Below are 12,381 nucleotides of genomic sequence, written 5' to 3'. Positions count from 1 at the left end.
TTATATATACTATCAATTAATATTTCACATCATCAATATTAATAAAGATTATTAATAAATTGATAAAAGAACAAACACAATTAATTTATAATTTTTGAAGTACTAATTTAATTGATAAATTTTTTTGAAAACAAATACGAAAATTAAAAAATGACCATTTTTTATAAATTAATTTGATTATTAATCTGACCAGTATTTATGCATCACTTCTTTCCTTATAAAAAAATTCCTACCTCCTTTATTGCCTTCTTTATTTAGTAAGCCATTAGCATGTTCTGATTCTTTTATTGAAAATTAAAAAAAATAGCCAAAATTATGTCCAAATTTTTTGTCTTTGTATTTTTAGAAAGTGTTTTAAAAACACTTTTAAAAGATATTATAAAAAAATATTGAATAAAAAATATAGTTGTGTTCAAATTTTCAACACATTAAATATATCGATAATACATTAAAAGAGACAAAATTTTATATTTTAATTTTTTTAACTACTACTCTTAAAACACTCTTTAACTAATTTTACAATTAATATATCTTTACTACCCGCTAGTGCATCAATACCGTTAACAACTTGCTAGAAATGCTAAACTAATATGGCACCTAAAAGTTTAACCGTAGTGGAAATAATTGATCCATGATTTTAGGCAAAATCATATATCATGTTAGTCAACTACTGTTGCCAAAATTTTTGCAACATTCCAAACTATATTGCTTTCTTCACATCTAATATATATTATATTTGTGACAATTTATCTTTTGCCAAAAGAAGAAAAAGCAAAAATATAATCACAATCATATGTGGGGCTAGCTGACCTAGCTCACTCCAACTAAACCGATGTTTGCTCCAAGTCTTGTGAGGCTTTGGGCATTTGCTCCCTGCTTTTTCCCCACAGCACACTGTACAGTCCTACAACCAATGCCAACCCTCCTAAAAGGCTGTTCACATTTTTTTTTTTGTATTGTATGTATAGATTAGTATATAATTGATATAAAATGTTTACTTTATCAACCAAAGTGTACATAGAGAGAATATAAATATTAGTATAAAAATATAATTTTACGCTAAAAATCAATTATTAAATCAATAGTTATATATTTATATATTTATGTATATAATATATATTCTAACAAATTTAATTATTTTTTTCTTTCTTATGCCTTTTAATTAGTTTTTATTGTGCCAATAAACTATTAGACCTATGATGCACGAATATTAACACGAGTACATGATACGATATAAAACAGAATATGTGGACACATGAATTTAAAATTTTTATAAATTATGAAAATAGGGTAAAAAACCCAAATGAGTCAAGGGGAGCTCACTTTAACCCAAATCAGCCAAATCAAACTTCGATACCTCAATCCACCAGAACTAATTTTTATATAATTCGAATCAATAGGATTCGAATCAAGTTTTCACATAATTCGAATTGATTCAATATGAATTACTTTCAAGAACTATTCCAAGGTAATTTGAATCAACAAGAAACGAATTATGCATGCAAAATCCCTTAGTAATTCGAAACGACTAACTTCGAATTATAATAGGGTAGTTCGAATTATATCAATTCGAATTAGATGGAGAAGGGCACACGAGCGAGGTTCGAATCATATTGATTCGAATTAGGTGAAGTTGGTGACACTAAGTAATTCGAATCTACTTGATTTGAATTACAAGGGTTTCGTCTATATAAGGAGTTCGAACCAAGTTCATTCGAATCACTTTGTCATTCTCATACCCCACCAAATCCGAGAGAAAACGACCAACATTCGGGCCGAGTAAGACCAGAGCGGCATATTCAGGCGATGGGGGACGATCCGGGAGGCTTTATCGTTTGGATGGAGTTGCTCATATCGTCGGGGTGATCAACGACGAGGTTAGTGGTTTATGATGTTGCGTTGTTGATAGTGTTTTTTGTTAGTGGTTTATGGTAGTGGTTGATGAAAGCGGTTTATGACAGTGGTATTTGTTAATGGTTTTTGATAATGGTTTATGTTACTGTTAGTGGTTTAGGATAGTGGTTTAGGATAGTGGTGTAGGCAAGTGATTTTTGTTAATGGTTTTTTTATAGCGGTTTATGTTAGTGTTAGCGGTTTAAGCTAGTGGTTTAGGCCAGTGGTTTTTGTTAGTGGTTTTTGTTATTGTTTTTTGGTAGCGATTTTTGTTAATGGTTTTGGATAGTGGTTTTAGTGACGGTTAGCGGTTTAGGGTAGTGGTTTATGATAGAGGTATATGCTAGCAGTTTTTGTTAATGGTTTTACTTGTTAGTGATTGTTGTATTTGTTAATGGTTTTTGCACGTGGTTCATGTTAGCGGTTTGTGTATACAATGTTGGTCGCTTGTTTCATAAATGTTGTGTCGCGCGATTTCTTTTTTGGTTCTTTATGAAATAAATTGTATATGTTAGTGGTTTGTGCATCTGTTCTAATTATGCGGTTTATCTACTGGCCAGCCTCATCGTTGCATATCCAGCGTTAGGCGACAGCAGGGGATGCGTCTTGATGAGAGGTACGTTCCGTACTTGCAGATGGCCGGATTGTACCATCTTGCGAGACTGAACGACAGATGGTTCCGAATAGACGAGCCCCTAGTCAGCGCATTCGTCGAGAGGTGGCGGCCTAAGACGCACACCTTCCACATGCCGTTCGGAGAGTGCACCATCACGCTTCAGGACGTCGCATACCATCTGGGATTACCAGTGGACGGACATTACGTCAATGGTTGCCTGACAGACTTCCACCTTTACATTGAGGGTGGGAGGCCAGCTTGGCAGTGGTTCCATGAGTTGCTCGGTGTTTTACCTCCCGAGAACCAGGTTCAGAAATTCGCAGTCAACTGCACCTGGTTCCAAGAGACATTTGGAGAGTGTCCCGACGGGGCTGATGAGGAGACAGTTAGGTGCTTTGCCCGTGCCTATATCGTGATGTTATTGGGCACACAGCTGTTTGCCGACAAGTCCGGCAATCGTATACACATCAGATGGCTACCCTATGTTGCTCGGCTTGAGGAGATGGGTGGCTACAGTTGGGGGTCGGCGGCACTAGCATGGTTGTACCGGTGCATGTGCCGAGTCGCCAACAGACATGTCGTGAAGTTAGCTGGGCCTTTACAGATACTGCAGTCTTTGATCTTCTGGAGGTTTCCTTCTTTTAGGCCTACTGGGTATAATGCGTTTAGCTGGCCCCTTGCCTCGAGGTACCGTTATTGTTTTGTATTATGTATCCTTATTGTATTTATTTTCGATTATGCAAGCAATTTCATGCATTGTAGAGTGAGTCATGAACGCATTAGAATGTTTAACCTCTTACGCAGATGGTCTAATTACAATCCTGGAATTAGCAACAAGGGACCTCGGGTACAGATGGCTCGCCTGAAGATCGACTTGTTACAGCCTCGGGATGTAAGTACGCTGAGCCCATATATATCTCCAGTCGTTGTTTCAGTTTATATTGTCTAACAGAAGTGTCAAATTGTTTTTATTTGGTTTTTTTCAGTTCATATGGATGCCCTATAGCGCACTCGACGTCATCCAGGTTGTCCATCCGGAGGTCTTTGAGCCTCGGCATACGATGTTATGGCGGTGTGTGACGTTCCCTGATTTATTTTGCGGTGGTCGAGTGGCATCAGGTTGATAGAGTTTTACCGCAGTTTGGGGGCGTTCAGCCCCCACCGCGTCCCGCCCTGAACATCGACTTCTTGATGTCGAAGGACGGGAGATGAGGTGACCGTTGGTTCCCGGCGCACTTACCTGACTGGCATCTTCACTGGCAGGAGCGTGCAGAGCACATTTTACAGTTCGACATCGTGGCCGACCCCGGTCCCTCGCATGATTTCTTGACATGGTGGCATCAGCACGGAAAGAGGTTCCTGTCGCCGGAGATGTTATTGGGGGATCCGAGAGGTATTCTTATTCCGGATGAGGCAACGCAGAGGGGTGCAGGCCGAGTTCCAGATATGGACCGAGTCGACAATGTTCCTGACAGACGTCGTATTGAGAGGAGAGCACGAGTCGGGACACGTCGTAGCCAGCGTGAGTGAAATTGGGTGGATCATGCTATGGATGACGTCGAGGACGCAGTTAGGGGTGGCGGGAGACGACGTGGTCGTGGAGGCAGGAGGAGGGGGGCTGCTGCTAGAGAGGGTGCCCATCAGCCTGGGGGGATGCAGCTGGAGGAGGTGATGCAACTGGTGTTGATAGGGCCCATCAGGGGGGCATGATGGTGAGTGGTATGGATCTGGTATGGGAGATCCCACGAGTCACACTGACGCTGGGCTTGGGGGTGGACCTCTTGGAGATTATTTCGTCGGTGTTCCTGGTAACGATCAGACCCTTCAGGAGAGTACTCCATGGGTGAGTCCAGGCTCCATGTTTCCATACTTCCTTGCTAGTGATGGCATTGTCGCCGAGATCGGTGGACCGCATTTCCTTGAGGATATCCGGACCATCATGCAGGAGGATGAGGCTGCACGAGGACGGGTTCACACGACAGGGACACAGGCACCGCTAGATGTAGATCTGAACGAGCCTGCCACGGTGCCTCCTGTGCATACTTTTGTCCTGGGTGGGACGCCAGCATCGGCCCAGACTCTGGGGTCACATTCAGTTGCCGGCCCGTCATCATCCAGACCCGTGCATGTCCCGCCCAGGACCCCGACACAGCCAGTTCCGGAGGACGACGATGACTCGATTGAGGATGAGGAGCCACTTATACGTAGAGGTTACAGGACACGGGTTCCACGCCGTTGTTTCACGGGGTCGCACCTCTTTAGATGATTTACGGATAGTGGTGTATGTCGTGTTGTTATGTTTATATTATGTACCTTCTTTGTTGGTTATCAGTGTGATGTATGGTTTCCTTAATGTATTTGTTCATCCAACAGTTACTTTGATCTTATGTTATGTATTATCAGTCATCCCATCAGATAGTGTAGTTTGTTTTAGTAACTTAACTCCATAATTAGAAAGACATTCAACATACATATGTGGTACGAATTACAACTTTCATCACTTATAAAATACAACTTAGTTTCACGTAGAACAATGGTTGCTAACTGAAATAAAATACATGTGCTGATACTAAAAGAAATAAAAATAGACAAACCAACGCTCCTATTAATTCCCAGCTGTCCCGGTGGGTCGTCCGGCTTGCGGACAACTCCGACGAGTGTGTCCTGGCTGCCTGCAGAGGCCACATCTCTTTTGCCGGTTCGGATCTGCATCATCCATGTTGGTGCGAATGCGTGTGGACCTTGGACGACCCTCCTTCGCACGCCTCATGTTCGGATCCGGTATAACGGTAGGTCCGGCAAAAGGTGGCCAGAAATCCTCCGGAATGGGAGGTGTAAATTCCATCTGATAGACACCGAAAACGGAACTAAGGCGATAGACCTGGTGGACGTAAGGCTGCCAAGTAAGACGTGAATAAGCACAGCATGCCAGTGCGTGAGGACACGGGAAATGAAGTGCTTGGAAGTATCCACAATCACAAGTCTGAGACCCTAGTGAGACCCTGTAGCTACCAAGTGAGAATGAACCTGTCGGAGTCGTCTCTGTCACGGTGTACTCCGAGTTATCCCTGTCATAAACAGTCACCGTGAAGCACCTGGCTGTCTTCAGGCTGGCCTCGATACACTTTACTAGGTATTGACTGAATTGTTGTCCGGTACCCATCTGAGCCTCGGCCTCCCTCCCCTTACGGACAAATAGCTTAGCCAGCCTTCCGTATGTGGCCTTCACCAGCGAGCAAACAGGGAGGTTCCTTACCCCCTTCAGGATTGAATTGACACACTCAGAAATATTAGTCGTCATGTGCCCGAATCTCTGACCCTCATCACAGTACTGTGTCCACAACGAATACTCAATTCGGTTCGCCCAGTCACACATTGCCGGATTCTCAGAGCGCAGAATGTCAAACCAGTAGTCGAACTCCACTTCGGTCTTCGCATATGCGGCGTTAACAAGAAGCCTCCGGGCATCTTTTCACTTGATGGTTAGGGCAAAATTCGTTGCAACGTGTCGAATGCAGAACGCCCGGTATGCAGCCGGAGGTAGCCATCCCCCATCGGGAGCCTCGAGCGCTGCCTTGATGCCGTTATGCCTATCTGAAATAACTAACAGACCCGGCTGAGGTGTCACGTGCTCACGAAGGTGGGAGAGAAAGAAAGACCATGACTCAGCATTCTCACACTCAACTAGTGCAAATGCCACGGGGAGTATGTTGGAGTTTCCGTCTTGTGCAATCGCGACTAGCAACGTTCCCCCATACTTGCCATATAGATGGGTGCCGTCAATACTCACCAACGGCTTGCAATGACGGAATGCCTCGATACAAAGGGGGAAAGTCCAGAACAGCCTATGAAAATAAGCCTGAGACTCGTCATGCTGTGCCCCAACTCGAACAGGGCAAGTCCTGAGGACTGCTACAGTGCCAGACATCGTCAGCTGAACTCCTAACACCCACCGAGAGAGCTCGTTGTACGACTCATCCCAGTCCCCATAGATGACGGCAACGGCCTTCTGCTTCGCCATCCATACCCTCCTGTACGTAGGCCTGAACCCAAAGTGTGCGGCCGTGGCATTTTGAAGCACCTTGATGTTGACGGAGGCATCAGCTCTAACCATCGGCATAATGAATGTCGCTATCACATGGTAGTCCAGACTCCTATGGTCGCTGGAGATGGAGGTGGCGAGACAGGTATGCGGTCCGTTGTACCGCTTCACTTCCCAGATGTCCTTCCGCTGTCGGAGACTCAAACGAATCAACCATGTGCACCCATTCCCAAACTCAGAACACTTTCCCACATACCTGCGGTAGTCAGACTCAACGACCTTGTACTGGACCCCTCGGCGGATGCTGTAAGTCTTCACACTCAACAGCGCCTCATCTTTATCCTGAAATTGTTGGCCAACCTGGAACTCCGTCATACCGGCAAACCCTTCCGTATCTCTAGCGCCAAATCCAGAGGCCTGCACAGGATTTTCGTCCTGCCTCATGGCATCCAGGTCCAACGATGAAAAATTGGGTGGGTACTGCTGTGTGCCAGAACTAGATCCACCTGTAGCCCTTCTCGGATCAGTAGTTCCAAGATCATCGCCATTGTCATCAGCGATCATATCCGGCTCGACATCATCGTCATCTGGATCATCAAACAAACCCTCACCAACACCAGCCGGTGTAGGACACTGCACTTCGGTGGGAAGATGTTCCCCATATCGAACCTCATCTCCAACATTGCCACTCAGATCAACGGCAAACGATGGGGAGGCAACAGGCTGCATCGGTGGCTCATACACAGGAACGGAGGATGAAGCAACCGCAGGTCTCGAGCTCAAGCCGGAAACCGTGGCTATAGTATTGGCATTCTGGTTCGAACCACCCGAGCTAGATACCACATCAACCAACTTTGCCAACAACTCTAATGTCCTTACCTGCAAGTCCTCATCATTCCCAATCGTGAAATAATCATACTTCACGGTATCATGGAGCACCGTGGTTGGGATGCGATAGAAAAACTTCTTAACCCTTTTAACCCCTTCCAGACCAAGCTTCTCCATCACAGAGCTAACGAGAGCATCGTAGGTGGTTGTTGGCCTCACGATAATACATAGGGGATCCTTATCAGTGAACTTCACGCCGGACCGAGTTTTCCTCTTAATCGACCGTCTGTGATGTACCAGCACTAGAAAACTATCCTCACTAGCCATCTCACCTCTTTGTTGAGAGCTACGTGAGTTCACAGCATATATATATAGCTCCGGTTCATTGTAATTCGAATAAACTACATTCGCACTATATATATATAATTCGAATCAATTGAATTCGAATTACAATTCCATACTAATTCGAAGCAATATGTTTCGAATTATGTGCACGTTCAGCCTATCTTAGTAATTCAAATTTACTTAATTCGAATTACTCTATACTAATTCGAAACAAGTTGTTTCGAACTACTTGATACTCATGCATGCATGTAATTCGAATTAAGTCACGTCAAACTACATGGGATTTTAATTCAAAACGATTAGATTCGAATTATATAATAATTTGCTTCTGGTTGAATGGTGTCTAGGAATTCAGTTTGGCTTATTTCCGTAAATTTTCCACTCCCATGGCTTAATCACGTTTTTTACCCCATGGAAATATGACATATATATAAAATATAAATTATTTTTTAGATAAATTATAATGATATTTTGGTCTTTTATCGATATTGAAATATAAATTAATTTTTAATTATTTTTAATATATTTTTTAAATTATATAAAGTATTTAAAAATATTTTCTATTTTAAATTTTAATAATATATATTATTTTTAAACTTATTTCAAAAATAAATGTTAAAAATAAGGTTGGATACGCTGATACATAATGATATTTAGGTGTGTCCAAATCTAAATGTGCTGGAAACAAATTTTGTTATTTTTTATTAAGACACGATTAGATACAAAAGACATATATATCATACGTGTCGATTAGTGTCACGTTCGAAATATATCCGACACGCAAACACAGTAAATAAAAAAAATGTTTGTACTTCATAGTATTAAATTAACTTAATTAAACTTGGTTAACAAAAATAACTTATTTATATAGCATAATCTCAGTTGAAATATCACAACTCAATCAATATGTTAGTAGAATAATAAAGCTAATTAATTACCTCCCCAAAGTGATTATCTCGCCCAAGATAATTGCAGAGGCGAAGATTGTGATAATGAGGTTAAGTGGTGTTGACATTGCTAGAAACACAGGTCCTTTCTTTTCTATAACCCATGTCTGTAAGTAATATGTGACACCGGTCACCATAACCCCCTGTGTGTATATAAATCACAAGTTATTTACAATCAGTCATGAGTTTATAGATTACAAAAATTGAGGCTAGTTAATAAATAATTAACAATGTACATTAATCAATATAGGTATATATTAAGGTTGAGAGGATTAACATACACAGTATACTACGGATAGGAGCCTGAGATTCCAACCCAGTTTCCATTCGTCGATGTTCCTTTCTACGGCCAAGGCAATGACAAAAGATTGAATTGAACTTAAGAAACACTGAAGAGTTGTGAAAAGAAGCTTGGAAGGATAACCTTTTATGACAAAACCCTACAGGTTAATTAAAATTAAATAACATGTTAGCTAGGTAATAATTAATTAAGGACCAAAAACATAAATTAAGATTAAGATTATACCTGTAGCACAAGCCACATCCCCCAAAAGGTATTGGAGAGGAGCATGAAGAAGCAGCCCCTTATCCATGTATGAGATTGAGCATGACCTTGGTGTTGTTGGGTTTTATGATAATTTAGAATGTGATAGTGGCTTAGAAATTCCAAATGAGGACCCTTGTAAAAGGCAAGAGTTGCTGCACCAACCAAGCATGCACCAATGCCTATCAGCTTAGCAATCCCCGCTGCTGTCTTTACTTTCAAGCTTTCAATCCTTAAAACATAAAAATAAACTTAATTAACTTGGAGTAACAATGTATATACTATGATTAATATATAAGACCTATAAAGAAATGTTAAACACACACTCTTCCAGTTAATATATTGTCAAGATTAGAGGAGCTAAATAATACTTAAAGTAGTGTATACTTTTAGGAGGTAGTAGATGTCGAACAATAGAATCTGATTATAGGAGGGTATATAGGAGAATAATCACCTCTGTTATTTATTTTCTATATGGCTGGGAATAAAATGTCTGGAAGGGAAAAATGGGCGTCTCTCATTTAAGGAAACGGTTGCTTCACGTGAATGCCACATAGCAATAGCATGTAGCTGTAAAAGCTCCAATGCTAGAATTGAAGAACAAACTAAGGGTCCAAATGCGAACGCATCATGCTCATTAAATTAAACCATTTAGTTGTTTCCCCAATCAGGAACATAAATAACAAGGAAAAGTATAGGAGTCAAGTGTCCATCAGCCCAAAATTGAACAACATAATTAATAATAATTAATTTTAAATTATTTTTTAAATTTAAAATTTGATTAATTAACATTAATAACATTTTTGAATCAAAACTTATTCTAATTTATTTTTACTTCCATTTATCATTCACCACATAAAATCACAAATTCTAATCCCTCTTTCCAATGTCTCAAACTACAACAGTTTTGTTCTCACGTCGCTAGTGTCGCCGCAGCACCATCCTCGCGCGCCATCGCAGGTCGTCTTTGCATCCTTCTCCGCTACCTTATCTGCCGTTCGCGCAAGAAAGACAATTATTATTGCGCTTCTACTTCACCCTCTTCGCGTCCCATCGCGACTCCCCATCGCTCGCCCGACGCACCCTTGTCGCTCGCGACTCTCCATCGCTCGCCACTCGCACCCACGACTCTCCATCCGCCACAATGCAGCCACCACCAGGACCCCATTCGCGACGCGCGATCAACTGCTCTAATCCATAGCGACTCCTCCACTCGTCGCAACACGCCACCGCGAGTCCCTCCACTGTCCACGCAATGCCTTCCAAGTCGTCGTCGTCGGCCACCCTGCGACTCTTCTTCTCCTCCTATTTGGTTTCGGATGATCCTTTTTAACTAGTTTTTTATGTTTCTTTTTTCTACATTTCGGATGATCCTTTTTATTAGTTTTGGATGATTTTTTTCCTATATTTTGTATGTTTTTTCTTAGGATTTGGATAATTTTTTCCTATGTTTTGTATGTTTTTTTTAGAAAGAGGAATTATTATTTGCGTAATAAATGGTAAAAGATGAATTAAATTAAGAAGAAGCAATTAATAATTATTAATTTTGTATATTTTAAAAAAATTTAAATAACCACTAATTAATGACAATTAATGTTATTAATTAGTATAGAATATAATTCAAAAAATATATAATTAATGACAATTAATAGTGAGGAAGCTAAGCTCCCATGCAGAACAAAGAAAATATTTTATTAACACTCGAATTATTATGTTTGATAAATAATAGTGATGATGCTCATGAATTCATTATTATTTCTGAATTTCGGTGAGATTTTATTATCATTATTAAGATTAGAGTTGATGCCAATAGCCCAACATATAGTACACCTGCTTTTAGATGTTATCACTCCCAGTCTCAGGTAGAAGAATCTCGCTCCCAGTAAGCATCGGCATATGTACGTTGCTACGTCTTGTCCTCTCTCATCTGGAAAGTGATTTTAAATCTTTCTTTTGTAATTTCTTTTCTTTTTGGTACAACCTTCAACCAAATTTGCAATATTTGAATTTCAGACCTAAACGTGTAGCGGCTAGATATAACAAGGCTAGGATCTTAACCAACCATTAATACTTAATTAGGTTTATTGGAGAAGAAACGAGAGCTGGACCAGCCCACAAAAATCCAACTTTGATTTTGCACTTAGGATGGCTAATTTTTTTTGTTACTAACTATTTTCGATTATTTATTCACAAATCACTCATTATCTTAAAATTATTTACCTAGCTTGAACATCAATATCTAATATTAGATATACTAGTTGTATCTCTGTCCCATAAGTATAAAGATAGGTCTTTTTATGGTGCTTATATTTTACTAGTTGAATCAAATATAAAGAAATAGATCTCACCTTAATCAATTTATATTCCGACAATTTGAACACAACAATTTCTGTAGACACCGAAGAATTCATATAATATGTATTTAACCTCTGATGTAAGCATATATATCTCTGAAAAAAAGTTACAAACAGTACCTTTTATCTTTCACTTAACTAAAAGACGTAGGAATCGTCAATTTAATCAAATTTACTAAAGCTAGTGTTACGTTGGAAATACGAATGGGATATCTAATTTAAAATGTCTTCTTTTCTAAGTGCCTTATCTTCACACCCTTTGCCCCTTCTTTCTTTCTTTCTTTCTTTCTTTTTCAACTGCTGTCATTTTCCTTCATATATACACACAGAAATGCGTCTATATCCACGTGTACTACACTACTATTTATGTATATAACTGATGATCAACCTTCTAGTTTCTACTAGGTCAAAATGCTATATATATATATAATTTAAGATATTCGTGGTTTATTTATTTAAATGAAATATAGTGTATGGTATAGATCTCTCTAGCTAGCTACCCTAAAGAATAAAATATGAAGGCAGTACTTTTAGGATTCGCTAGCTGCGAGTGTTATTCACAACTCATAAGGAATATGAACCAACAAAACCTGAAAAACTGGACTGGGTCGAGCTGGTGATGTCCAAGTATTTAAGTACAACTGATGTTTTTGCTTGATCCTCTTTTGAGGATCATCCTTTAAAGCGACAAAGTTGACAAACTGATAAATTAGAGTTAAATCACTCTTAAAATCAAAGTAATGAAGCTCACACAGGAATTATAAAGTTAATGGTCATATATAATTAAAGTCGGATTATTTGAGTTCATTACT

The 12,381-nt window shown here is 40.0% G+C and overlaps 1 protein-coding gene across 1 annotated transcript in view; it reads right to left on the bottom strand.

Annotated features, from left to right (window-relative positions):
* Nucleotides 1-606: 606 nt before the first annotated feature.
* The window catches only part of LOC107470359 (WAT1-related protein At5g64700), a gene marked incomplete at its 5' end in the record, with an annotated part of 12,431 nt that continues 656 nt past the window's right edge, over nt 607-12,381 (bottom strand). The window contains 4 exon segments of the mRNA XM_016089759.3: nt 607-933; nt 8,663-8,814; nt 8,953-9,111; nt 9,198-9,447. Coding sequence (XP_015945245.1) covers nt 825-933; nt 8,663-8,814; nt 8,953-9,111; nt 9,198-9,447 — 670 coding nt within the window. The 3' untranslated portion in view covers nt 607-824.

The sequence above is a fragment of the Arachis duranensis genome, chromosome 10 (assembly GCF_000817695.3).
Source record: "Arachis duranensis cultivar V14167 chromosome 10, aradu.V14167.gnm2.J7QH, whole genome shotgun sequence".
Classification (NCBI taxonomy): Eukaryota; Viridiplantae; Streptophyta; class Magnoliopsida; order Fabales; family Fabaceae; genus Arachis; species Arachis duranensis.
The sequence above is the reverse complement of the archived record's forward strand: the minus strand, read 5'-3'. Positions and strand labels throughout refer to the sequence as shown.